Below are 24722 nucleotides of genomic sequence, written 5' to 3' on the forward strand. Positions count from 1 at the left end.
GTTCACCTTTGGAACGCGTGCGATTTTAAAATTATTGTATTACAACTTAAACCTCAGTTTTGGACGTGCGTGGTGTTGTTTTGTTTTGCGTTTATAAATCCAATTAATTTTCGCAAGTGTGATAAAAGCCAATATTATATTAAAATTTAGACGTAACAATGTCCAGGGAAGTTGTTTCACCTAGTCACACAGCTTTGTACAAAAGAAAGAATCTCATTCCATGGAAAGAAAATTTCAGAAAGGTATTATTTACATACATATCCTTTGTGTCTAACCCTTTTGGTACTAAAGCAAAGACCGCCGTTTGTATTGTGTAAATTTTCAGAGATGTGTAGAAAGGCTTAAAAATAATAGAGAACGTTTAGTAAACAATTTGAGAGCCATTCCAAAAGACATAGCGGTACAAAATGATGACCTCAATGGTTCAGTTGTTATGGAAGTTATGGCTGAAGAATGGGAAAGTATGTGGGATCACCCTATGTTCAAACATTCCGATATGATGTCAGTTGATGATGAGTGGGAAGATGAGAGAATACTGCTGCTACAAGAAATACAACAAGAACTCATGATGGAAGGTTGTTATAATAACCCCAAATTCTCATGAATCATGATCACCTTTATTTCAAAAGCAATGTGTTAAATACGCTAATTTCTCTTAACAGAGCAACTAATAATACAAGAACATCAGATTAATATTGAAATTGAGGAAGATTATATTATGAGAGCTATTTCTGACGAAGTTATATGTCCAATTTGCCAAAAACTACCTCTGGAAGAAATTTATCACGTTATTAAATGCCCCTGTGGCTTCAAATTAGAAACTAAGGTATATATATATATACCTTAAAGAAATATTTTCCCTCCTAATTAATTTACAATATTTTTAGCAAGATAATATGAGGTTACAAGATTTTCGCCAAAAATTATTTGAAGGATTACATTTTCATAGTTCATCTTGTCAAGGAAAACCCTGCTTTTCGACAACCAATCTCGGAGGCATTACAAACCTTCTAATTAGTTGCGCTGTAAGATATATAATGGGTTAATTCAAAGATTAATTACTAACCTTTAACCTTTTTCCTTTAGCTATGCGATTTCATGCACATAGTTTTGTAAAATTTGACCAAAATTGTTCTTTGAAAAATTTGTTTTATATTTTTTGTAATAAATATTTATGAAACGTTAGTTACGTTAAACTATAGATTTGTTGTTTTTTTGTTTTAATTATGCCTACATGAAAAGAAATAAAAACACTTATTACTAAATACAAGTATCTTTAATTAATTAACATAAATACAAAGCTCAACAAAAAAAAAAATCCAAATAAGAGCCAGAGATGCGCATGCACACTAAAGAAATTTAAATATTCTACGCTAATATTTCCTGCTATGACAAAAGGCTTACTTATTTAGCACCGTTTTATTTTGACCTTACACAGAATTGGGCTGTTTTTTTTTCATTCAAAAATTCGTAAAAGATAGGCCTATACATTGTAACATTTAAAAGTTAATTTTTAGTACAAAAATATGCTCGACAATTATTGGCTCATTCACTTGGTAAAGATGTTCGTTACACTATTTTTTTTTCTTCTTTTTTTCGTATGTCATGAAAGGGTTAACGTTAAAAAGAATTCTAGTTATTAGATTACCAGTAGAAAAACAAAATATTTCTTTTTTATATCAAAATTTTAAAACATTTTACACCAAGTGAAAGCTCGGGGCTGATTTAACTGATAAGAAACGGTGTGTGTTTTGTATTGTAAGATTCTGGAAGCCATTTTGGTTTAAAATGCGGGAAACATCTTGCACCGCCATTTTGGTTCAAAATGCGGAAAACATCTTGCACCGCCATTTTGGTTTAAAATGCGGGAAAAATCTTGCACCGCCATTTTGGTTCAAAATGCGGAAAACATCTTTCAAAGCCATTTTAGTTTTAAATGCGAAAAAAAAAACATTTCTTTCAAAGTGCTTTTTGATCCAGTGATTTTAAAAATTATTTTTATTATTTCTCCGATTGTGGCGTGGCCATCAGTGATGATATGTGCTAATAAGCGTATTAATTATCGAAAGTTCTTTGGTTGTCTTCTGAATACTGGCTTCGTTAAAGCTCTTTATAACAAATTAAAATTTATCGAAAGAATTCTTTTATTTCTAAACAATTGAATTGAATACAGCAACTTTTTAGAAAAGAATAAGTAAAAAAGATTTTTTTTCTTCTTAGGAACAACCAAAATAAAGTTTCTTTACAATATTTTTATATTTAAGGCATGATGAAGTGGACAGTCTAATAAGAAGACCCCAAATAAATTGTATCATTTTTATATTTTCCTTTTTGCACAAAGCACCTTTCTCTTCTCGTTTTTTCCAGTGGGGGAAAATAATTTTATTTTTTGGACGTTTATTGCTTCTTTCGCTTTAAGATGTTAACCAGTTCGATATAGGGTGACTGACTAGTTCCATTTTAACAGCGTATCTTTTACTGATTAAAAACTATTTCATTTTTGTCATTTTGCATAGACGCGTTATTCGTAACTAATCCGTTTTGCGGGCTTTCTAAAGATTCGGGAGAAGCTAATCCAGAGTCGACTGCCGGAGTTTCCTTAATGTTTTCTTCAAAACCACCCTTTTCCGCTTCGACTGGCGCCTGAATGGTTTCACCTTCTTTCAATTGATCTTTTTCAACATTAACATCCAATTCCTTTGGTTGCTCCGATGAATCTTTGTGAACGCCCTCGCCATTTCCATTAACCATGTTATTAGCAGCCTTTTTAATGGGCTTCGGTACACTCTTCACCACAGTTTCGGTTTTAGTGGTCGCCGTCTTTGATTTTAGGGTACCAGTAGTGGTGGTTTTAGAGACATTACGAATGGTTGAAGTTTTACTCATGGAACTGGTAGTAGAAGAAGTTGTTCTGCCAACAGTTCCGGTTTGTCGAGTTGTTTGCTTAGTGACGGCTTCTTTGGTTTGCTTAGCATCAGTTACGGGTTTGGTTGTTGCGTTCGTCAATGTACCAGTTGTTGGTTTTTTAGTGACCTTTGATAAAGTTGAAGAAACTGCTGTACGGGAGGTTGCGGAAGTTGTAGTCTTACTAGCGGTAGTGGTTGAGTTAGCGGTCTTAGTTAGAGTTGAAGTTGTGCCAGTAGTTGTTTTAGTTCCCACCGCTCTCGCTGTTGTAGTAGCTGATCCTGTAGTTTTTGCAACAGTTGTTCTTGTTGCAGCAGCATTTTTCCCCAAAGTTGATGTAGTTGTTAACCTTGTCTTGTTCAAAGTAGAAGTGGTTTCAGGGGTTTTTCCAGGCGCTTTGGAAACGGCTGTTTTAGAAGCTAAACCAGTTGAAGTAGCTGGTTTGGTGGAAGACAAAGGGCTGGGTTTAACAGTCGAAGTACTTCTGACAGTAGTGGAATTTAAAGGTTTAGGAGACGCACTACCAGCTGTTGCTGGCTTGCTTGACTTAAGAGTGGTGGTTGTAGGTGCACTTCCAACAGTTTTGGGCCTCTCTGGTTTAAGTGTCTTGCTGGAAGCTGGAGCAGCACTCCTAACAGGGGCTGACGCTGCTGTCCTCTTGATGGTATCAGCTGGTGAAGCGCTTGTACTTTTCTTCATTGTGGTCAAAGTTGAAGTGCTTGTTTTAGCCACAGCTGAAGGAGCCTTCTTTGCTTTATCTTCCGGTTTCAGGGTCTTGGCTGAAGACAAACTTGTTTTAGTGGCATCTTTCGCAGCTGGTTTCTTAGCAGCAAGAGTACTTGCACCAGTAGCTGGCTTTTTGATTGGGGATTTGGAAGTTGTTGAAGTCTTTTTCTCTTCCTTCTTTTCAGATTTTTCAACTGGTTTGCCATCACTACCCTTCACATAACTCCAGCCACCGTCTTTCTCAGAATCAGAATCGGCATCTTCAGTAACTCCATCAGCTTCTGGTACTCCATCGGGTATTTTTCCCAGTTGAACCACAGGGGCACTGAGAGTATCTTGCGCCCCAGAAATAATTTCAGCGTCTGGAATAGCAGCAATTATGGGAGACAGGATCGCCATGGTTGGTTCAGAGCTTAAGGTTGGAGAGAAATCAACTTTGACTGTTTCTGGTTGAGTGGCGAATGTTGCGGAAAAGTCGTCTTTCATTATAGTTTCTGAGATTGGCTCATCTTGGGTGGGTGTTGTAAGACTTTCCAGAGTTCCCACTGGACCTTTGACAACATCAGGTGAAGTAACAGGAGCATCCATTAAGAGTTGGTCGTCTAAGCCAATATCTAGCAAATTTGGTTCTTGTTGGACTTGAGGTTGTTTTTCTTCCTCCACCATACTGGTTTCATTTAACAGATCCATTACAGGAGTTTCAACAACCGGAGAAGGGACAATATCCTCAACCACCTTGATGTCCTCAGTTGGTTCAAGAGCAGGATCTTGCAAAGATGATATCGTTGGGGATGTCTCTGGAACAGTTTCATTGGGGAAATCTGTTTCAGATTTTGGCGAGGCTGTGATGAAAGAGGATAAACCTTCATTCGCATCTGAAGCCAAGAGCTCTACATTCTCAGGCTGGGTGGGTACCATATCTTGATCTTGAACATTCTCAACATCTGAAGCCAAGAGCTGTACATTCTCAGGCTGGGTGGGTACTATATCTTGATCTTGAACATTCTCAACATCTGAAGCCAAGAGCTCTACATTCTCAGGCTGGGTGGGTACTATATCTTGATCTTGAACATTCTCAATCAAATTTGGTTGAGTTTGTTCACCACTGGATTGACTCTCAGTTTCCACTAGGTTTTCCAACAGAGAGTTAGAATTGTCTTCAATATTGGCAATTTCGGTAGGATTTTCTTGGTTATTAATAGGAACTTGTGTTAATGCAGAATTTTCAACCATATCTGGGATCTGTTGATTTTCCAAAACGGATTCGGGTTCATCCAAGTCTTGAGTACTAGCTTTGACGCCCTCATCAACAACTGGTGTTATGATATCAGGCAATGCTGTGACCTTAGTTTCTGGTTCAGTTTCTTCCTGTTCGGGTATATCATCATCAGGGTCAACATTAGATTCTATGAGAGATTCGTGATCTACGTATGCTCCACTGGTTCCAAACAGGTCTCCGACAGTGTCATTCTTCTCCATAATTTCCTGTTCCAACGTACTGTACTCTCGAGTACCCTGCTCCAGATTAGCCAAGTCATTGTCAAACGTCTTTTGAATGTTGAATGGATTGTCTGAGAATGGGTTTCCAGCTGTTGCTGGAGGATCTTGGGCTTTGCTTCCAGGGACTGATTCAGAAATACCAATCATTTCTTGCACTCCATGAATCGCTCTGATAGTAGAATGGGCTTCTTCGCTGAAACTGGATACGAGTTCTTGGTTTTGTTCCATTAAAGATTTGTTCTGATGAAAACTGGCCTCAACTTCGGCTCCAACCGGTATGTCTAAAGGTACTTCCTCTAAATTCATGGCGCTACTGAAGTCGTAAATCTCTGGGGCGGGGCCGTCCGGAGATGTGTCTAAAATTTGTTGCAAATCCACGGGAGGGTTTGGAAGATCCCCAGTGTCGGGATTGGGTAAATAATCAACTTCATTCTGAGTGACAGAATGTTCCACTTGCATAACCCAAGGCTTAGACGCCAGGACCTGGTCTTCACTCTCAGGTACGGCACTTAGGATAGATTGACCGGATTGAGAACTCATCATTACGGAACTCTGAGATTCGCTTATAATGGTTTGTTCACTGGAAATATTGACTTGTCCACCCATCAAATCAAAACTTTCCTGGTTACTCATTGTGACTGAATTATTTTCCAATGTAGAATCAAAGGAGGCTGCACTCCTCCCAGAGAAATCCGTGACGTCTTCAAATGGGTTAGCACTTTGAGACTGATCCAAGTTTTGGGAATTCAAGGACTCCAAATTAGAAAATTGTTGAGTGGGCGCCAAATCTTCGATCGGAGGAGTGGGGAGTTCACTAATAGACGTTCTTTCCAAAGTTACTCCGGTAAAAGGTCGAAAAATTTCTTCGGGTCCATTAGCTCCAATGGGATCTCCAACAGTAATTCCGGAATTGTAAACGTAGATACTTTTTCCGCTCTCCAAACTCTCGGTGGGATTATCCATCCAATTCTGGGAAAAAGGGTTATTGGACAATGGGCCATCTTGTCCAAAATCAACATTTTCCATTCTTCCATTGGGTGTAAAAGGATCAAAGGGTCCAGACGTTTGTTTATAATGGTGAGTAATTGTTACTGGTTGGGTTAAACTGGCCCTATCTCTAAAAAGCACAACAATGGCTGTTATGTTATCGGTCGAACCTTGATTCTTGCTTTGTTGGACAATAGATGAAGCTATAGTATCAGCATCGGCTGTTAAATCAGTTGCTTTCGAGTAAACTGTGGCTGAAACATCTTGCGGAGACATATTGTCCCAAAGGCCATCACAACCTATAACCAAAAAATCTTCATCCCCTTCCAAGGAAATCTTTTGCATCTCTGGAACTCCAGATACAATGGGTTTATGTTCAATGTCACCTACAAAAGACCGCCATACATGAGTTACCATGATCCTGATCTTTTTCATTTCAAACTTAATTCAAAACTTACCAATTGCTCTTGACACTGCAAGTGTACCATTAACCCTCCATGTTCCAACATGCGCAACTATACCGCCTAGTGCTTCTATCCTATGCCTTTCTTCCTACAATGTTTGTCAAAAGTAATTAATAAATGAAACCCCTTAATTATAGGTAAACATATTAAAACTTACTGGTCTATCAGGCTTATGAGGTTCCACTAAGGAAATAGGCATACCCTGGCGCACTAAGATAGCCAGGGAATCACCCAACCAAGCAACGTATAAGGTTTTATCACGTACAATACAAGTGACAGCTGTGCAACCACTTTTTATATTCTATAACAATTTTTCTTTATTATTAATAATAGGTTATATAAAAGATAATATCAGAGGGAAGCTAAACATACATCTTGTTTGGAACGTTCCAAGAATGCCTCGTCGGTTTGTATATATGCCTCTTTGATGGCTGTTTCCAAATCCGAAGCGAAAGCTGGATGTTTAACAATGTTCCAGTGAAGATGTGAAGCTGCGTAACTCGCCGCTTCAACTCCAGCATGCCCATCGAATATAGCGTAATAACTTTGAGGCGGGGATTTCTATAAAGATAAGAATTCGCGCAAGTTAGACGTTATCTAATTTTGGCTGAAACGCCAAACGAAACTCACTTCTAGTCCACAAAGCGCATTCAAATCATGAATGACAACATGCCGATCTTCCATTTTTCTACGACCATTTTTGATAGCATTAACCGAAGTTAAAAATCTCGCACTTTGTACGTTTCGAGTTTTCGATAAAATTTCGTCGGGAGCGTTTTGGTAATTATTGCATAGTTCGATTAGTTTTTCGAGCACGCTATTGTACAGCAGTACAGAATCAAACACTGAAAGTACGAGATAAATCTTACAAAACTGAAAAACGAAACTTATTCTAACAAAATTTTAAACTGTTCACGTACGAAAATCTGCTTCTGGATCTTGCTTATTCACATCAATGGGAAAGCTATCATTCATAAAATTAGCAACTTCGTTCGAAAGCACTATAGACAGTTCATTGGGGCATTTCCTAAAAAGAGTCAAAAAAAATTAAATCTATATACTTGACAAACAAACTACTCGAGCAGCCAGCCACGCACAAACTTTCTCTACGTGTCTGTTGTTAAATTTCAAGTACAACCTCAAAATTAAAAATAAAAAAAAAATTGACAGGATTTCCACCCAAATGATCCCCGAATAATGTAAAGGATGAAATCCAAACGAAATTGAAATTATCTCCCAATTACACGCTGGTTGATTCTAATAACCCAAGTTCAAAATAATAAAGAAAAAAATATAGTAAAATAGAAAGGAAGCTAGACAGAGCAATATGACTACGTTCAAGTTTGCACGGCTTCACTTCAAACGGAACCTCGTGTCAAAATATTAATTTTGACAGCTCAAAAGGGGTGAAAAACGCGAGGGTCGAGGAATAACCTTTTATTTTGCGTGGAAAAAAAGCAGCAAGATTTTATTAATACTGTGCAAATGTTGAATTCCGTCTATAAAAACAACCCAGCTCCCGAATAGTGAAACAAACAGTAGAAAACCTTTTAAAAATAGAAATGCTGCCCTGGTCTTTCACGAAGTACCTCACGCCATTACGGCTTATGCCAAAGACCAAGTTAGGGTGATGATATAAACCATCGTACAACGAACGCCTACGTGACCGTTTCTCCATGGTTTCTCATCTACCCTCTTTCTCCCCGTATAAACGTCAGTACGTATCTTAGAAAGCATAGGAACGACTTAGGGTTGAATCATATTCCAAATATAGAGAAAAAGTAAAGCCAAAAAACTCGTATAATCCGACAGACGGGTGAGCAAAGAGGCTCGAGGCACCGCACCAGACGAGTCAAGTATGACAGCCAACAAGGTAATCATAATGACGGATGACAAGTTTGGTATTGTCTCGATTGGCCGTTAACAAGGGAACATAATATCGGGGATTTTCCTTATCCACCCTTGACGGCGCGACGTAAAAGGTTATAAGGGGATCCATGTTCGTGAGAAATTCAATCCTAGTTCTTTCCGGAATCCTCCTCTAAAAAGGGCAATTACCAACTAAACGTCCAAACATGGCGTGCGTCCGAACCCTGAGCGATATAGTTCATTTTTACCTATCGATAACTAATAGTTTGATAGCGTTGGTCAATGGTGTACGAATGAATGATCTAATCACATTTGGGCGGTGGCTAGTCTGTCAGGCACCAGGCACGTGACTCACTCTGGGACATCTCAACACAAAAATACCCCATCTAATTATTGATTAGAAACCCCTTGTAAAGTCGTAACCTATCTTTACTTCCACCATTCGTAACGATCGCTGTTAAAACTAAATTTTCACCGCACGAAAGACTTTTGCAGGTATCAAAAAGTAATTTTACGGATAAAATTAAACACTGGCTATATAGGAAAAGTACAAGAACGAAACGTTGACTCAAGAAATTAGTCATAGTAAAATTTTCCCGTTAAACTAGTGGGAAACTAGCCAAGAAAAAAAATTAAAATAGTTTCAAACTTTATTTCTGTTCATTGAGTCATTTAAAATTAGACATAATTGGCTTCGTAAATAAAATTAGATTTGGTTCGCGTTATTAAAGGACCAGATTTCGAATTCACATAAATTATGCCAGCCTCATTTGGTAATGTACATCCTCTCCATTTCAAAATTAAGCGAGGGAAAGGAAAAAATAAGTCACTGACACCCACAACATCCGACTGACAGTACTTAATATTTAAGTCAGAATGAAACCGTCTAATTAAAAGCTAACTAGCGTAGCCTTATAAATTTTTATCACTTCCTCGACAAATATGATCCATACCATCCAAAAAAAGGTAATAATATGATTGCTCTAGTCATTTAGGATAGGAGACTGGTGCGCGGAATGGTTTTAATTATATCCAAATGCTATACTAATTTTATATATGGGAGAAAAGTAACACCGCGGTTTGCACGTTTCTTTTTTGGCCCAACAAAATTATTGTATTTTGAGCTCTGATAATGTACGAGTCATTAAATGTTCATTGATCCATAGAGCCGGATTCCAAATTATTTGGAGTAGGCTTAAAAAAAGTAAAAATTCTCCAGTAGAGCAGTATTTCGACAAAGACTTGGGTATTTCAAACTCCCTCCCATCAATAAAGCATTTGAATAGATAGATTGAAACGTGTGGGGAGAATATTTTTATTGAAAAAGGCCCCAAACTAAGCCTAAAATATATTTTTTTTATAGTTATTTCATGGTTTTTTTCCCCAATAAAAGATGAACGGCGAGGGTTAGAGTTAGGGTGCCGATGTTTCTAAGAAAGGTTTGGAAAATAATGGGATATAGAAAAGACAAAAAAGAACCCCTCTTCTTACAAAGGGTAAGGTAGAGGGTTTAAGATAATTGTCTTAATATACAATGAAGAGTTCCGCACGGCCAGGTTTTAAAGATTTAAGAGAAGGAAAAGTGTACGGGTTGAATGCGAGGGAGTTAAAAAAAACTTCCATAATAAAAATTTGCTTGATCAGGTCTCCTGTTGTATTACCACACGGACGTTTTTCATTGACAAATTGCATTTTATCGTGCTGCTGTACAACAACGAAGATGTTGAAGTAGAGTTACAAAGTGTTTGTTAAAATTCACGGACGATGTCTTAGGCCTACTTAGGAATTCAAGGCGAGTATAGTCGAATTAAAGATCTTAAATACGCAACACTGATTTTATCCATCATGAAGGAAAATAATTAAAAATGAAATATTATAAATTGGGAATTAGAGTGGGCTGATGTTTGGGTAGTTAGTTGTACTGTTCGCATTGTAAAGGGTTCCACCCACCAGTAAATAATACAAGCCACGGGCTTAGTGTGGACACTCCTTCATAGACTAAGTTTAGATTATTAATTACTAAGTTTAAGATTGATTTTACGACAGCGAGGTTTGAAAAGAAAATGGTTTTGTTTGGTCCCATCACCATGATACCGAGGAAAACGTATTAGGGATGTTTATTAATTTTTCTAAAATAGACTCTTAATATTTCGAAATGATTAACTTTAAAATTTCCCATTGATTAGTCACGGCATTAAAATTGAAATTAAAAAGTCTGCAATCGATAAAAATTATATTCTAAAATTTGTAATAATTCTTGCGCAAGGTGAATTATTAATTATATTTCAAAAATATATTTTTATTTAAGTTAAAAAGCGAGTCGTATCGATTCGCCTACTTTCCCGGAAAATTAAAAACATTTATTAACAAAATTAAAAAGTGAATTTAATTTCGCGCTGTTGAAACTCCCCCCTCCTTGGCAAACAAAATGGTTAAAAAGAACTTGATTGAAAAGAGAGACCAAATATTATTTGGGTAAAGTTTAACGAACCGAAAGTTTTCTATTAAAAGCAAACCAAGGAGGATTTCGATTTCGTCTTTTCAGGCAGTTTGCGTTTGTTTTTCTCGTCCATCTAATTCGAAATGGCTAGTTAGTGATGAAAGGCTGCAGGGGTATAGGGGCCCGGGCATACACGAATTAAAAGGCGGCTTCTCATATTGCACTTTATGTCTGTCTGTCCCCAAAGAGAGACAATCCAATCGTGTTAAAGGTAGTAGACTATGGACTGAGAGCTTTCGTATGCCGGAGGAGCTACGAAATTTACAAGGCCATATTGGTGGGTTCAATGCAGAAGGAAAGCTGAATTCCACCAATATGGCCGCTAGAACCGTGGAAAGTAACTCTTAGAATGTTATGACGTACTACTAAGCCCCAACTGAAATCTTTCTATTTTGTATTATCCAACGCGTATGGCATTTTAAAAAGGGGTCTTTGCTCTCTCTGATTTATGCAAAATTTTAAACAAATTAGCTAAGCTTCAAATTTTGTTACTGGTCAAAAAAACATAATACTTTCCAGTCTCAAATTACACTGAACGGAGACGTGGGCGTATGGGATATCTTGTTTCGAGCTTTTGATCAAACATAAAAAGGAGAAAAGTAGAAGACGAAGCTCTTTTTCCTAAGAAATATTCGATCGCGTTTCACCCACGGATGTTCTCTACACCCTTTACCCCCTTGCACCGCTTTGATCCCGAGTTATATCGCATCGCTTCGTTCCACTTCTGCCAAACACGGCTTACCATCATCGGTGGAACCCTACACTACGAGAGAGAGAAGAGTCTTCCAGAAAAATGTAAATTGGCCTTGGGAGAAAAGAGGATAAATTCATCCCTGAGCATTTTTATCGGAAGGAAAGAGGAGATGGAGCGAAAAATCCCTTAAAAAGGGCAAAAGCGTTTTGTACACTACTCCTACCACGAATCGATGAATATTTACGATATTTACAAACCACTTTTAGAGGTTTACAACACAACACAAGTCTGAGTAACGTTTCTAAATATATTCAAAAATAAATAAACACTACCAACAACAAACCTAAATAAAAAACCAGATTTGAATAAAAAGGTTTCTTGGAAAGTGTTTTTGAGTTGGAGTTGGTATTTCACGGATGTAAGTAATTTCCTACACGTAAGCTCAGTTGCCTAATAGAGTGGTATTGGAGAGGGGAGGGGCTACAGGGGAGGTGACGTCAATATTGGTGTCGTCTAAATTGTATGGCCTGAGCTGACGACTTCCAAGTTGGAAATAAGAGAAAGAAAGGGGAGCATTGGGAGAAAATAATTGGGATTAAATTTTGACAAGGGCGCAAAAAGAAAATTATCAATAGGCAAATACTAATATAATATAATATAATAATCTGGGCAGTTGTTATCCGTATAACTTCCTTGTAACGTTACAACATTTCATGGAAATTAGCAATTAAAGATAAGATAGGGGCTAATACTAAGATTTTTTTCTTCTTCTAAATCGCACCTAGTTTTAAATTATCATAGGTAACATCACATTCCCACCTATTCTTTCTTTGGTCAAATTTTTCAGAGCAATCATTCGTGAAAACTATAGTAGTACTATCATAGCACTAATAATAAAGAAAGAATTAGAAAACAATAGAAAAGAGAAGAAAATTGGGAGTGCAAAAGGTCCGGCTCGGGTATAATAATAAATTTTCATTCTTCTCAGCTAGGTAGACAGTAGCGTCCGTTTCAAACCAGATTTAGTTGATTTTTTTTAAGTTCAAAATAAGGGATCTCTTTTCTCAAAACAGGTATGGATATTTCTTCTTATGAAATTGGGGAGACAAAACTATACGAGGTTAAAACGATAAGAAATAATAATAATAATGGGGACCTTCTTTTTGGCAAATAAAAAATAAAATAAGCAACTCTTTGTACAAAAACTTTGAGTGAGAAGGATGAGAAAATGCATTCTTTAACACGTTTCACAGTTTGAATTTCTTCAATACTCAGGCGAATGTTTATTTCTTATATTTTAAAAGATTGCTAAGCAGCTCCCTCGGAATAGTCTTAAGATTTGTACACAATTCAACACGTATTCTAGCACGACTTTACAGCAATTCGCAATTCTTGTTTGGGTCATTGGCATTAGAAGTTTTTTTCATGGAGTAGATTAGCCGAGCGACTTGAGAAAAAAATGCGCATGCATGCATTCGACCAATAGAAAAGCAAAACTAAATGAAAAACAGTAAAATAAAAAGGCGTAATCTGTAGAATGCATGACAGAAAACTCGAAGGTAAACTTTTTTTCCATCTAAACCTTTTTTACTTTTTTTCCACTACGTAATATTGAAAAGCTTTGAAAAATTATTCCAAAAGTTTTTATCCCAAAGTGAAAATGCAATAATGTTAAAGTATGGGCTAATGTTTGTTTAGTAGTAGTGTTTCGCGTAATTTATAATAGCGTGTATGCCTTTGTACCTGTTGCTAGTTCAGGGTGGAATAGACTTTAGTCGCAACAGAAGCAGCAGGTATGTCTGATCCCTGATGCGTAAATTCTAGACGTAAAAAGGTTATAAGCACGTCGCAGCCCATTATTCCTTCCTCGTCTTCCGCTTTCTATCTTAACCCATCTGCTAGAGCTAGACCGACGCCGGAGTACACGCTATAAGGCATTAGGAGCGCAAACACAACCGCATAGCAAAAAAAAAATATTATCATAATCGCTAGGCTAATAAGCAAATAGGATGAGAGAGAGAGAAAAACTCATCTCTGTAGGGTCAATTTTTCTACCATAATGAGTAAATTGAAAACAGCAGCGTGGCTTGCAATAGCGACCAACTTTGGAAAGGCATAACTCCATATTGACAACACTCAGCACAAAACCACTTTCGGGTGACATAATACAACTTATTACCTATCCGCAGATACTAAATACTTGGGCATCCACTGCTCAGGTGGGCACAACTTTGGCTTAAGAATACACAACGTAAACATATCCTTAAAGGCGTTAAGGCATTATAACCCAACGTATTACCTATTGAATTCAAAGATACTAAACAATTGGGTCTTCTGGCATCACTAATCAGGTGTTGAAAATAAAAACCACAACAAAACTTGGGTCTGCCCTTGGCCAATTACTGAATGGCAACCATGACGTGTGTTTTAGTGGTTAATACAAGATACAATAAAGTCGTTCTAAGGTGTGGCGTCCCAAAATTCTCCTTTATCCAACAACACTAAATACTTTGAACTACGTTAATCGTGGGTCAGAGGTCAGCGAAACGCCAATTTTCCCACAGTACCCATGCACGATCTTTCACACATACAGTATTACAGTTTCTGGGCAACCCAAGATTCCCTTTAAACAGTTAAAGCTTCGTCACGTTTAGTCGCCCGTCTAGAATAAATCAATTATTAAGACGCACGTAAAGTTACATTGGCAATAAAGAGGGAGAGAGACTCTAGTATATTGTGCAATATCGGCAAAATCGAATTGACCCCGAGGCATTAGATTAAAATGGAAAGGATGACGCTAACAAAAAAGACAAGACAGATACAGCGAAAAGATCTTTACAACTTACAAGTCTAGGATATTATATAGAAGAGCCCCCGCCAAATCTTTCGAAATTCCAAAAATTCGATTATTAAAAATTTAAAACTTAACTTTTCTATCCACGGTTGGAAATGCCGCTATATTTATCTCTAGATACCTTTCTCTTTCCCTTACACAAGAATGGATTTTCAGTGAAAAATCGTTTGGCCTCGGTAGAAAAAAAGGAAAGAACTGATAAATCTTTTTTCTGGGGGTACTCTCCCCATTCCCAAAGCCCCTAACTCCCAAATTTTAGCAGATTTCCGAGCAAGAAATCACGTTCCTGAGCTCGTGAAAAAATAAACCCCCGAAAAAGTTTTATAAAGACTAGTTCACACACACACCGGTTCAGAGAAAAGTTTATCACATAAGTTTGTCACTAGTTACAAACTGGAGCTTGTCATGAAGTGACGTAGGTCATAGATTCGAGGTAAAGCGACGCCTGGTGAGGCGCTGTCAAAGGCTTAGTAAAGCAGACTAAATAGGAAGATGGAAGTCCTGCAAAATTAACCACCGAGTGTAGGACTTCAATTCTCGCTTGTCGTTCTCGAACTAGCTCTCAGTGAGTTCCAAGCATTACGAAGAAGTGTAGGTAGTGTCATACTTATAGAACATATCTTATAAACTTATGATCAAAGCCTTGTGTTGTCATCTTTTTCACTTTTGAAAAATATCACTGGGTTTTACTTTGAAAAGTAAAGCTTCTTAAGCAGAAAATACATTTTATAAAATATAAAAAATATATCAACAAGAATCTTAATTTTAAATGTGAACAGGCCTTTACAAAAATATTTTTTTTTCTGTTTTTCTCCTCCTCTATCCATCCATTCCCACCGATAAATAATAACCTTCCTGGGTTTTGCATGAGACTGTATTCAGACTTTTTATTAAAGGCTCTCTCAAAGCATGATAAAGATTCTGGTAGAAGATCAAGGCTACGAATCTTATACATATATATGGATTCAGGATGGATAGGAAGTTCGTTAAACTTCGATGGCAAACGTAGATTCCATTGAAAAAATAAAAGAATCGAGGCGCTATATACGCTTATATCAAAAAGTCTTATCTCTCAACGTTCTATTACTCTAAACTTCTGAAGTTCAAACGATTAACCACTAAACCGGCATATTGCCAAGATATAAGAAACGTTTCGAAATATTGAGATAGAAGTATTGTATCAGACGGTTTATAAAGAGACTAGCAAATCAAACGACGTTTCCACTAACAATATAACACTGAGATAAGTATTATTACTCAGTAATAATATAAACCCCACCCAAGAAAATAAAAAAGGAAGTTAATTTTAAAGATTATGTCCTGGTTATTCTTTCTCACGCTAACATTACACCTTACCATAACGGTATTTTTTTTCTTTTAAGATTAGGGTTAATTTTAAGAAGTTAAAACGTGAGTTAACACTTAAGTAAAGTTCGAGAACTGGTTCGACGTGAAGTGACTAGCACGTATAAATATGAACTAAGTTTTTTTTTAAGCGTGAACTATAAATGCAACGTTCAACCTTCGATTTGTCTGAATGAATTTCAACAAATTTAATAATTTGTTTACTTAACATAAATAAACATAATTATTATAAACAACATGTCATGGGGTTGTTTTTCTGTATTTTCAGTAAATTAAAGTGTTCATATTTTGGTTATTATTATTTTTTGACAAATGGGAATATCTCGACTATGCTAAAAATTTAAAAGCGAAAAATAAAAAAAACTTAATAGTAAACATGACAACAATTTAAACTTCTTAAATTAAAAACGAGTATAAAGAGATTAGAAAATTCGTCTGCTACAGGAAGTACATTGCATGCACATCTCAATTAGTTTTTGATGGTAATTAACTAGCGCCAGGTTTAGCACATATATGGCGGCGATTAAGGGTAATAAAAAATGAATTTACCCAAAAGCACATTATTTAAAGACACCTTTCAAGTAAAGGCAAGTAAGGAAATCGGGCCAGGTTTTCCGACAAGAATTAAAAAGAATAAAAAGGAAGCTTTCTCCCCCTACTTCCGGAATAAAAAATATGACGTGCCCAAGATAATGGTTATTCCCGGATAAGGTTCACGATACCAACCACATCACTCTACTTCCCAAACCCCCCCCCTCTCACGCTAACGCGATACCATCCCAACACTATGTATGCACTATATACATCTTTCCCAAGAGCAGTTTGCAAAACAAACGAAAGATATGGATAGTGGAATAATACTCCTTTAAAATCACTTCATAGAAGCTCAGAACAGTTGTCAACTGATCTTGAACAAGGTATAGTATAGTATACTATACTAGGAAATATATATTTTTGCTTCTTCTTTGGCTTGCCTTTTCACCGAAATTTCATCAACTGTAACCCGATTTATCGTGAAAAGCTTTTAAGCGAGTTGAGGAAAAGGCCCATCTCTAAGAGAAGAGAACCCCAACGTTTGATAATAAAAGTCTTAACGACTAGAAGAATGCATTTAGATAATGAAGGCGAGCCCCAAGAATAAGGGAGTGAAAAGGCCCTCCCCCCCGTTTCTATCCCCCCAATGGCATGATTTTACATCAGTTGTTCGCGTGCCACGAAAATTATAGCCATAGTTGACCACCTTTAGGCTTAACATCAAATGGGTTGGGTTTAGTCTTACACGCATGGATGATATACGCGTTTATATTACAATGTATCGGGGAGAGGTTCGTTAGGCCCGCATTCCAATATTTTAAGGAAGAAGTATAGTGCCGATTTGTCTGAGAAAAAATATTTAAGATAGGGCGGAGCTATAGACCGTTTCATGAATTGCTTGAAGAGAGACTCACACTGCCTCTAGCGGTGCTTCTTATCGCGAGGGAAATAACGCGTGGCTTAACGCGTGAATAAGGCTCTTTAATGCAAAAAAGGGTGTTAGGCAATCCTCAGTATCGAGACATAAAGGGGGTTGACAAATAGTCGCCTCTGCGGACTCTATACCCCCAAAACGATTAGAGCGCAGGCGCCGAAAAGCCAGATGGAAGGCCAAATTTTACCCCCGTGTCTTTCCCTCTTAGCTACATCGAAGAGGCTAGTTATAACCTAAAGAGGCGCGGCCCCGTCCCTGTTGCGTTTGCTGCTCCACGGGAATTAATGGAAAAGTCCATAGGCAAGGTTTAGGCAACTATCCCCAATTTTAGCAACCAACAAAAGGTTTGAGTTATTATTATATTGTTAGAAAGGTAACTACGCGGAATAAGGGACCTGTAAAGCGGCAAAGCACAAAGGAATTAAGAATGTTTGAAGCCATAGAAGGTAATTAGGCTTAACGTTTCGATTGAACTTTGAACTCTGGCTTCAAAGTAATCTCTCAGCTATTGGAAGATATATTTATATATATACACACACAGACATAACCATTAACTTAATTCTCTTCTCTCTCTCGCTCTGAGAGGATCTTTCAGTCTACAATTAGATTAATACACCAAGCTCCATTGGGGAAAAAGACTAAATTCGTAGCATACACCAACCGAAACAGTTCCTGAATATAGCGAAATTTTACTCATTCACGTAACGTAAACATACTGAACTCATTATGCTAATTGACTACTAACTTACAAATTGCAATAAAGCAAACGCAAAACTATAAAAGGCGGGAATGCTACTCAGTTCCGAGTTAAGTTTATTACAACCCACGTAATAATTTAGTTAATATGTCGACATTCCCAAAACAATTTTTTTAACCCTAACGTAGCGTGAAATTCAAATTTTTAAAAATGATAATAATAAATAATAAAAAAACCGCGGCGACAAAAGGTAAGGTAGACGTTTGGCAACCCAAAGATGAGTCACCCAGAAAAACAGGAAGAGAAAAGAGATTTAAATGGGGATTTTTGTCTCGCGTCGAGGTAGGCGGTGGAAAAAGAAAAATAATAAGAAAAGGGTCACCTTTTGTAAATAACAAACAAGCCGAGAAAAAGAGAGGTTTTGGTGCGCGAAAGACGCAAACCAGACGCGAGATCGGAGACAACCTCCTTAAAAAGTGAATAATAAAAATTTTCCGCCAATTATATATTTATAATTTAAAAATACTAAATTAAGTAATTTTGCAATTAAAATTATTAACAAGGAACTTTTAAATTTCTTAACCAAAAAAAGAACTACAAAGTTCTTTAAATTCAACGGGCCAGCACGCTGGTTTTTATCATAAAATAAAATCTAATCAGAATAAAAAGTTCGTTATGATAATTATAATATTAAAATTACAAAGTAATTTTTTAAAATAATAATTCAGGCGGCAATATCCCCCTTTTTATTATTAAAATACCCACGTAACATTTTACGATTATTATGATGGTATGTATGGACTTAAGAAGATAAGGAAAAAAACGGAGCTCCCTCGTAACAATAAAGACACGACCCTGGGCGGGGGGGGGGGGTCACGACCTAACATAACATTCTATGTATGTTATTCTCCCATAAGACCAAACAAAGCGCGCGCCAAAAGGCACACAAAAACCCGCCATTAAATCTATAATCCAAGAGGGGGTCTAGTTTAGTTTTATAAATAGCGGAAACAAAGCTATTTTCCCACCTATATTTCCAGGCATTTTACGTGTACATCCAAAGAAGCTTTTCTAGGAACAGTTTATGATGAACTTCCTAAGGAAAAAATAAACATTCCCGTGATCCTGAATCCAAGGGAGAAAGGGAAAACGTGTAATGGTATGTATATATGGTCCCAAGAATCAGGAAAACCAAAAAATTCGTATATTGAAATATATATATAGTGTATATATATACATATATAAAAAAACATACAAGACGCTTCGCTTGAGCGACCATTTCTAAAATTCGAAAATAAAAAAAAGCTACAATTTCTACAGAGAATACAGTCTACAAGGAGTCACATGACTTTATGAAAGAAATACACACACAAGGTTCTGGTCTCTGCTAGCATAAGAAGAAAAAAATTTAAAAAGATTCCAAGTTGTACTACGTAGGGATGTAGAGAAATAGGGAGGAGGAGGAGGAGGGATTGGGGAATTTCTTTCAGATCTCTTTACAACGCATGCGTGTAACTTCAAAAGTCAGCCAAATGCTACAAAACAGACAAACACATCCGGCTAGCGCTCAGTGACGCCCGCCGCGATATACATGAGTCGCCACGGTAGAAACCATAGAAAACAATATTAAGAGCCCAAATAATAAAAGAAAATATATATTAGACTGCCACGTAACATCACGGGGAGAGAGAGACAGAACGTATAAGATATCTACAACAACCAAAAAAGGCTTCTCGCCTTAATAATGGCATAAGATATGGTCCATAAGTATGACGTACACTTCCTATACTTCGTAATGCTAGAGACATTAAGAGCTAGTTCGAGAAGGACAAGAGAGAATTGAAGTCCTACACTCTGTGGTATAATTTTGCAGTCCAGCTTAATTCCTGTACTAAGCCTTTGACAGCGCCTCACCAGGCGTCGCTTTACTTCGAATCTATGACCTACGTTACTTCATGACAAGCTCCAATTTCTAACCAGAGACAAACTTATGAAACAAATCTTATGAACTTATGATAATGGTCCATTAAGAACATGGGAGATTATAGTTTTCCCACCTCTGAGCGAGCGAGCGAGCGAGCGAGCGATCACAGCACTCCTTAGATCTAATAGCCACGATAGCGTGGGACCCCTTTTTGCAAAAAGAAACCTGTAAATAGGCTCATTTAGCGAAATTCGTTTATCCCTCCCTCCCACCTGCACGCCTTTCCTTTTGTTATATTTCCACCTAGGGTACAATTAATTCGCTCACGAAAAAACGTTTACAAACTATAATCGCTTAACCCCGGTTGCTTATACATAATTTCCTGACAAGGAGAGTTGATACCATTTACACCAGGAGGCCAGGGTACATGGCGAACAAAAATGCAGTACTAAATAGACTGGTATTCTGGTGTAAATTGTATCACGTCTCCTAGTCTGAGAGCGTCTGAGAGCTATGTATTACTGGACAGAAAAAATAACAATTACACGTGTATCAAGCCCAGTTCTCGTTAATGTTATAGCCTTGCCAAAAACGTATCTTGAGTAGTCAACTGACTGGGAGAAGCCGGTTTAAGAGAGAGAGGAAAAGGGGGAGATTACAGTTTTCGCTTAAAGACGCTTACTATGACTCACACAAAATTACATAAAATTAATGCTTTCATAGCTGCGTGAGGTACCGTCGGTTTAGACTAAGACACGTGCCTCTTTAAGTAAAATATGCATAATTTATTAAGTAGAAACTGTTTCCTTCAAAAAGTGGGTTTAGGCCTAGTCGATAATTAAATGTTTTATTATTTTTTTCTCGTTAAAATTTATGTTAGAATAATTTATTTCGAAATTCCTTCCACCTGTTGGAAATTATAATTTCTTTCATTTTTTGAAAAACCTGACCAAATTTCAAGCTTGATTTTTTAATTGTCACGGTGTCCGGTTTGGTCGGTCAAAAATACTATATTTAATAAAACTGGTGTGTCTGCATGTATATATATTTATTAATTTTAAAATATAGGGCAGGAAGCCATGCGAAACATTGTTTATCATTACAAAAAAATCTTACGATTTTCAAAAGATTTCAAATTGAAATTTGTTTACCAAAAGGGGAGAGATATAGTTCGAGTTTCTAAACGATTTCGTGTCCTCCTAGGACGAAAATTTAACTCCCTTATTTTCTAGAGTTTTTAATTCGGCGTCTTTTGATGTCTTATCCGCATTAACTTCCTGATTAAAAAGTGGAGTATCTTCGTAATTAGTATAGATAGTTTTCACACGTGGAGGATTCATAGCATTTACACCAGGAAGCCGGGCTATCTGGAGGACAAAAGCAGACGAGTTTTTGTCCGCCAGATAGTCCGGCCTCCTGGTGTAAATGGTATGAATCCTCCACGTGTGAAAACTATCTATACAGAGATATTTATTCGATGCTACCATAAGTTTGTCACGGGTTACTGACAGCTTGTCATGAAGTGACGTATGTGAAACGTCATAGATTCTCTGGTGAGGCGCTGTCAAAGGATTAGTACAGACTAAATAGGAAGATGGACAGCAAAATTAACCGAGTGTAGTCAATTCTCGCCTCGTTCTAGAACTAGCTCTCATAAAATTTCTAGCATTAAGAAGTATCGGTTGTGTCATACTTATGGAACACATCTTATAAACTTATAATGCTTGAATAATTGAACTCTGAAAACTAATATTTTTTCTAGCAGAAGTATTTCGTTTTAAAATGCAACTTTATTCTGCTGAATTTTGGTTTGGTTAGGTTTAAATTAGACTTTTGTCTATATAACACTTGTTCCGTTTGATCAGCTTTAGTGGAAAGATGGAGGTACGATTGAAATTGCAAAAAAAAAGAGAGCAGGCTTGACGTTAAAAAAATTTTGCATTATGGTAAAATGTTGGTGGGAACGAGACTAGTAATGAGGGTACAGGTAGAAAAATAAGTGAAGAAAGTCGTTGTAGCGTATAGCTCTCGCTAGGGTCTGATTCCCGAGGCAATGACTCATCCGGGGGCCATAATCATTGCTCAAAATCGAGTTCACGGGTAAACATGACCCCCGTCTAGCATTTCCCACCCTCCCCCTTTAGCGTCTCCATCCTTCCAAAAAAGATGAGACGAACATCTTGAAGCTTAGAGAGAAACTAAACTGCAAAGCCTAATAATTCTCCCACCAAGAGGGATAACGATTAACAGCGTGGGGTTGCTTGGAATGAGAAAATTCTAATAGCCGTACTGTATTTTTTTAAATACAGATATATGCTTATCCATCCCTTTCTTCCCCTTAAGGATGAATCACTCTTTAAAGATATTATTTTAATTTTGTAGTTTATATGCCAGGTTTTTATACGGTACTTAAATTAATTGATGTAGAATTAAGGAATATCGTGTAGGATAATTACAATAATAATCATAGTCAAAAACCTAACCCTTCCAACCCCTTTACGTACAAAGGTTTTGAAGTTTTATTATTATTTTTTTTTTCTCTAGGCCTATATGAAGATACCAATCTCTAGCCGTCTGGAAGATATGAATGGAAAATGACTCTAGGGTACTAAAAGGGCTTGAAATAATGAGTGCATACGGGGAGATAAGGTCAAGAAGAAGAAGAAGTAGAAGGGGTAAGGGGAAGATGACGAGGAAAAAAAGGGGGCTTGAAAAAAGTATCAAATTTCACAGGGCGGTTGGTTAAAAAGATTTCTCGGGGCAAATTTTTTTTGACTAATGGTTCAAACACGTAATGAAGTTTATTTTAGCTCTATGCTAATCAGGCAGATTTGTTAAGCCTAATTCTTACTGTAAACATTACCCCTTGTCAATTGGACCACAGCTTTAAATTAATCAGCAACGGAAACAGTTGTTTTATTTAAACGGATGTTTCTTTTATAGTCATATTTCTAAATTTATTTTTTAAAAGGATGGGCGATATTCGCTTCCAACTTTAGACTTAACGGGAAAAAATTAATGGAATTTTCGTTTTCTTTTTAACTCGTAATACAAACACCCATCCAGAAATTCCTAAAACGTTTTTTAACTTAGTTCTGGCTGGTGGTGAGTGGGTAGCTAGCCTTGTGAAAATATTTCACGGCCAACCCAACGGTACTTTTTTTTTATTCCCTTAAGAGTCTATAAGCGGCTTTCCAAAGTTCAAACTTTAGGAAATCGTAACCATAATCGTTTGGGGTGTAAGCTATTACGTGACGTAACTATAAAAGAGTTTCAAAAAGCGGCGGCGATATAACTGAATTTGAAACTTTACAAAGTGCTTTACAAGCTAAATAGGGCTCCTTAAATATTTCTCCATGGTGGCAGATTGCTAGCAACGAATGGAAACCGGAATGCATAAGAAGCGCGGCCGGCTTTCGCCTTATTTTTCCTAACGACGCCCTGTTCCTAGTTGCGACAGGGTACGCCACTATGACTCACTGATTTATAATATTAATTAACGAGGTTAATCAAATCTTTACTTTATCTTTAGAAGATAAGAAACGTCACTGTACAAACTATCCTAACTAGGATAACATTTAATTGCTAGAGGGGTTAATTGTTAAGAGAAAAAAGAAGTGATTTATCCCTCGCTAGTTGCAAAACAAAATCTGGGCGCATTTTCTCTCAAGCTAGCTAGCTAGATAGATAGAAGAAGATCCTCAGCACCCCCTCCTTGTAAGAGAACCGACCGCATTTGCCTCGTGGAGTTTTTGGTGATTCACCAACCAAAGAACGTTTGTGTAAAATTGTGGAAAAGGTAGGCCTATTCTTAGCCAAGAGGCGGCCCGCTAATAGGAGCGGCGGCGGCGTTATGTTTTTCCTCTTTCCCGTCTTCTATCATCTTTAAAACGCTGAGCATCTGGTACCGATGGGGCCGAATAAGATTACACCACCCATTTCTACAGAACGAATTAAATTTCGTACGGGCTACAAACGATTTGACTCCCTTTCGATCGGATTCTTACCAGCGATAAGAGAGTTAACCCATTAACCCCTACTCTTACGTACGCGCCTAAATTCCAGGAGCGAGTGAAAAATTCAAGGAGAAACCTAAAATTATCCCGACTTGTTTTTACAAACCCTCTAAAAAAATAAGACGTTGGCGGCAAAGGGGCCATGGGTGTAAACGAGACTTTCTACAAACTTGACATTCTAAGTCTATGTATGAATCTATTCGTTTGTATTTTTAATTTAGTCTTATTCTGGCTTCGCTTAAATCTTAACGTTATCTCAGTCGGTTAACGAATTAAAAAATACTTTTTGGTAAAATGATAAGGTTAAGTAGGCGATATTTCTTTCAAAAAACAAATAATATACAAACACGCCGGGTCGAGTCACCCCCTGGATTTCTCCCACCCTCGCGAAGTTTCTCGACTAGTAAACACTAAACAAAAAAAAAGAAGCCGAGGCTTCAGAAAATGCACTTACTTTTGATCGAGATAGCTCGAAACCCAATCCAAAACTTCGGGATATATGTCCGATTGACTTAAACGATAACTTCCAACAATGCTACTTCTTAATTGAATATTCAAATTTTCTTCTCCAGTCGGAGACCCTTGATCAGGTACAAATTCCTTCAAAAACTTTATTATTCTTTCATCGGAAGAAGCCGTTTCACCTTCCATCTCTGCGGTACAACCGTCAACTGCGCGAAGGAAAGGCGCCAAACGCGGAACGCCGACAGACTGACAGCGTGAAAAATTTCCTCCCCATTTCATTTTATCCCCT

General features: G+C 37.2%; 2 protein-coding genes across 2 annotated transcripts; one reads left to right on the plus strand and one right to left on the minus strand.

Moving 5' to 3' along the window:
* The first annotated feature begins 10 nt into the window (after nucleotides 1–10).
* LOC149692142 (RPA-interacting protein B-like) lies at nucleotides 11–1201 on the plus strand. Its single transcript, XM_089867824.1, has 5 exons — nucleotides 11–242; nucleotides 326–575; nucleotides 663–826; nucleotides 888–1025; nucleotides 1087–1201. The coding sequence occupies exons 1-5, from the start codon at nucleotides 159–161 to the stop codon at nucleotides 1114–1116; spliced, it is 666 nt and encodes a 221-aa protein (XP_089723950.1). The 5' UTR covers nucleotides 11–158; the 3' UTR covers nucleotides 1117–1201.
* A 925-nt stretch (nucleotides 1202–2126) lies between these two features.
* LOC149692143 (uncharacterized) lies at nucleotides 2127–24660 on the minus strand. Its single transcript, XM_089867818.1, has 7 exons — nucleotides 24423–24660; nucleotides 7502–7608; nucleotides 7212–7426; nucleotides 6954–7142; nucleotides 6739–6882; nucleotides 6576–6669; nucleotides 2127–6503 (listed from the first exon to the last, which is right to left on the minus strand). The coding sequence occupies exons 1-7, from the start codon at nucleotides 24617–24619 to the stop codon at nucleotides 2476–2478; spliced, it is 4974 nt and encodes a 1657-aa protein (XP_089723944.1). The 5' UTR covers nucleotides 24620–24660; the 3' UTR covers nucleotides 2127–2475.
* Between the last annotated feature and the right edge of the window lie 62 nt (nucleotides 24661–24722).

The sequence above is a fragment of the Phalangium opilio genome, unplaced genomic scaffold (genome assembly GCF_054372755.1).
Source record: "Phalangium opilio isolate 3A_F unplaced genomic scaffold, DU_Popi_V2 ptg000024l_1, whole genome shotgun sequence".
Classification (NCBI taxonomy): domain Eukaryota; kingdom Metazoa; phylum Arthropoda; class Arachnida; order Opiliones; family Phalangiidae; genus Phalangium; species Phalangium opilio.

Coding starts and splice junctions, on each gene's coding strand:
- LOC149692143 (XM_089867818.1), bottom strand. CDS start 24,619: ATGGAAGGTGAAACGGCTTCTTCCGATGAAAGAATAATAAAGTTTTTG. Junction 7,427..7,501: donor AGATCCAGAAGCAGATTTTC/GTACGTGAACAG, acceptor TCGTACTTTCAG/TGTTTGATTCTGTACTGCTG. Junction 6,504..6,575: donor TGCAGTGTCAAGAGCAATTG/GTAAGTTTTGAA, acceptor GGTCTTTTGTAG/GTGACATTGAACATAAACCC.
- LOC149692142 (XM_089867824.1), top strand. CDS start 159: ATGTCCAGGGAAGTTGTTTCACCTAGTCACACAGCTTTGTACAAAAGA. Junction 576..662: donor ACAAGAACTCATGATGGAAG/GTTGTTATAATA, acceptor TTCTCTTAACAG/AGCAACTAATAATACAAGAA. Junction 827..887: donor GCTTCAAATTAGAAACTAAG/GTATATATATAT, acceptor CAATATTTTTAG/CAAGATAATATGAGGTTACA.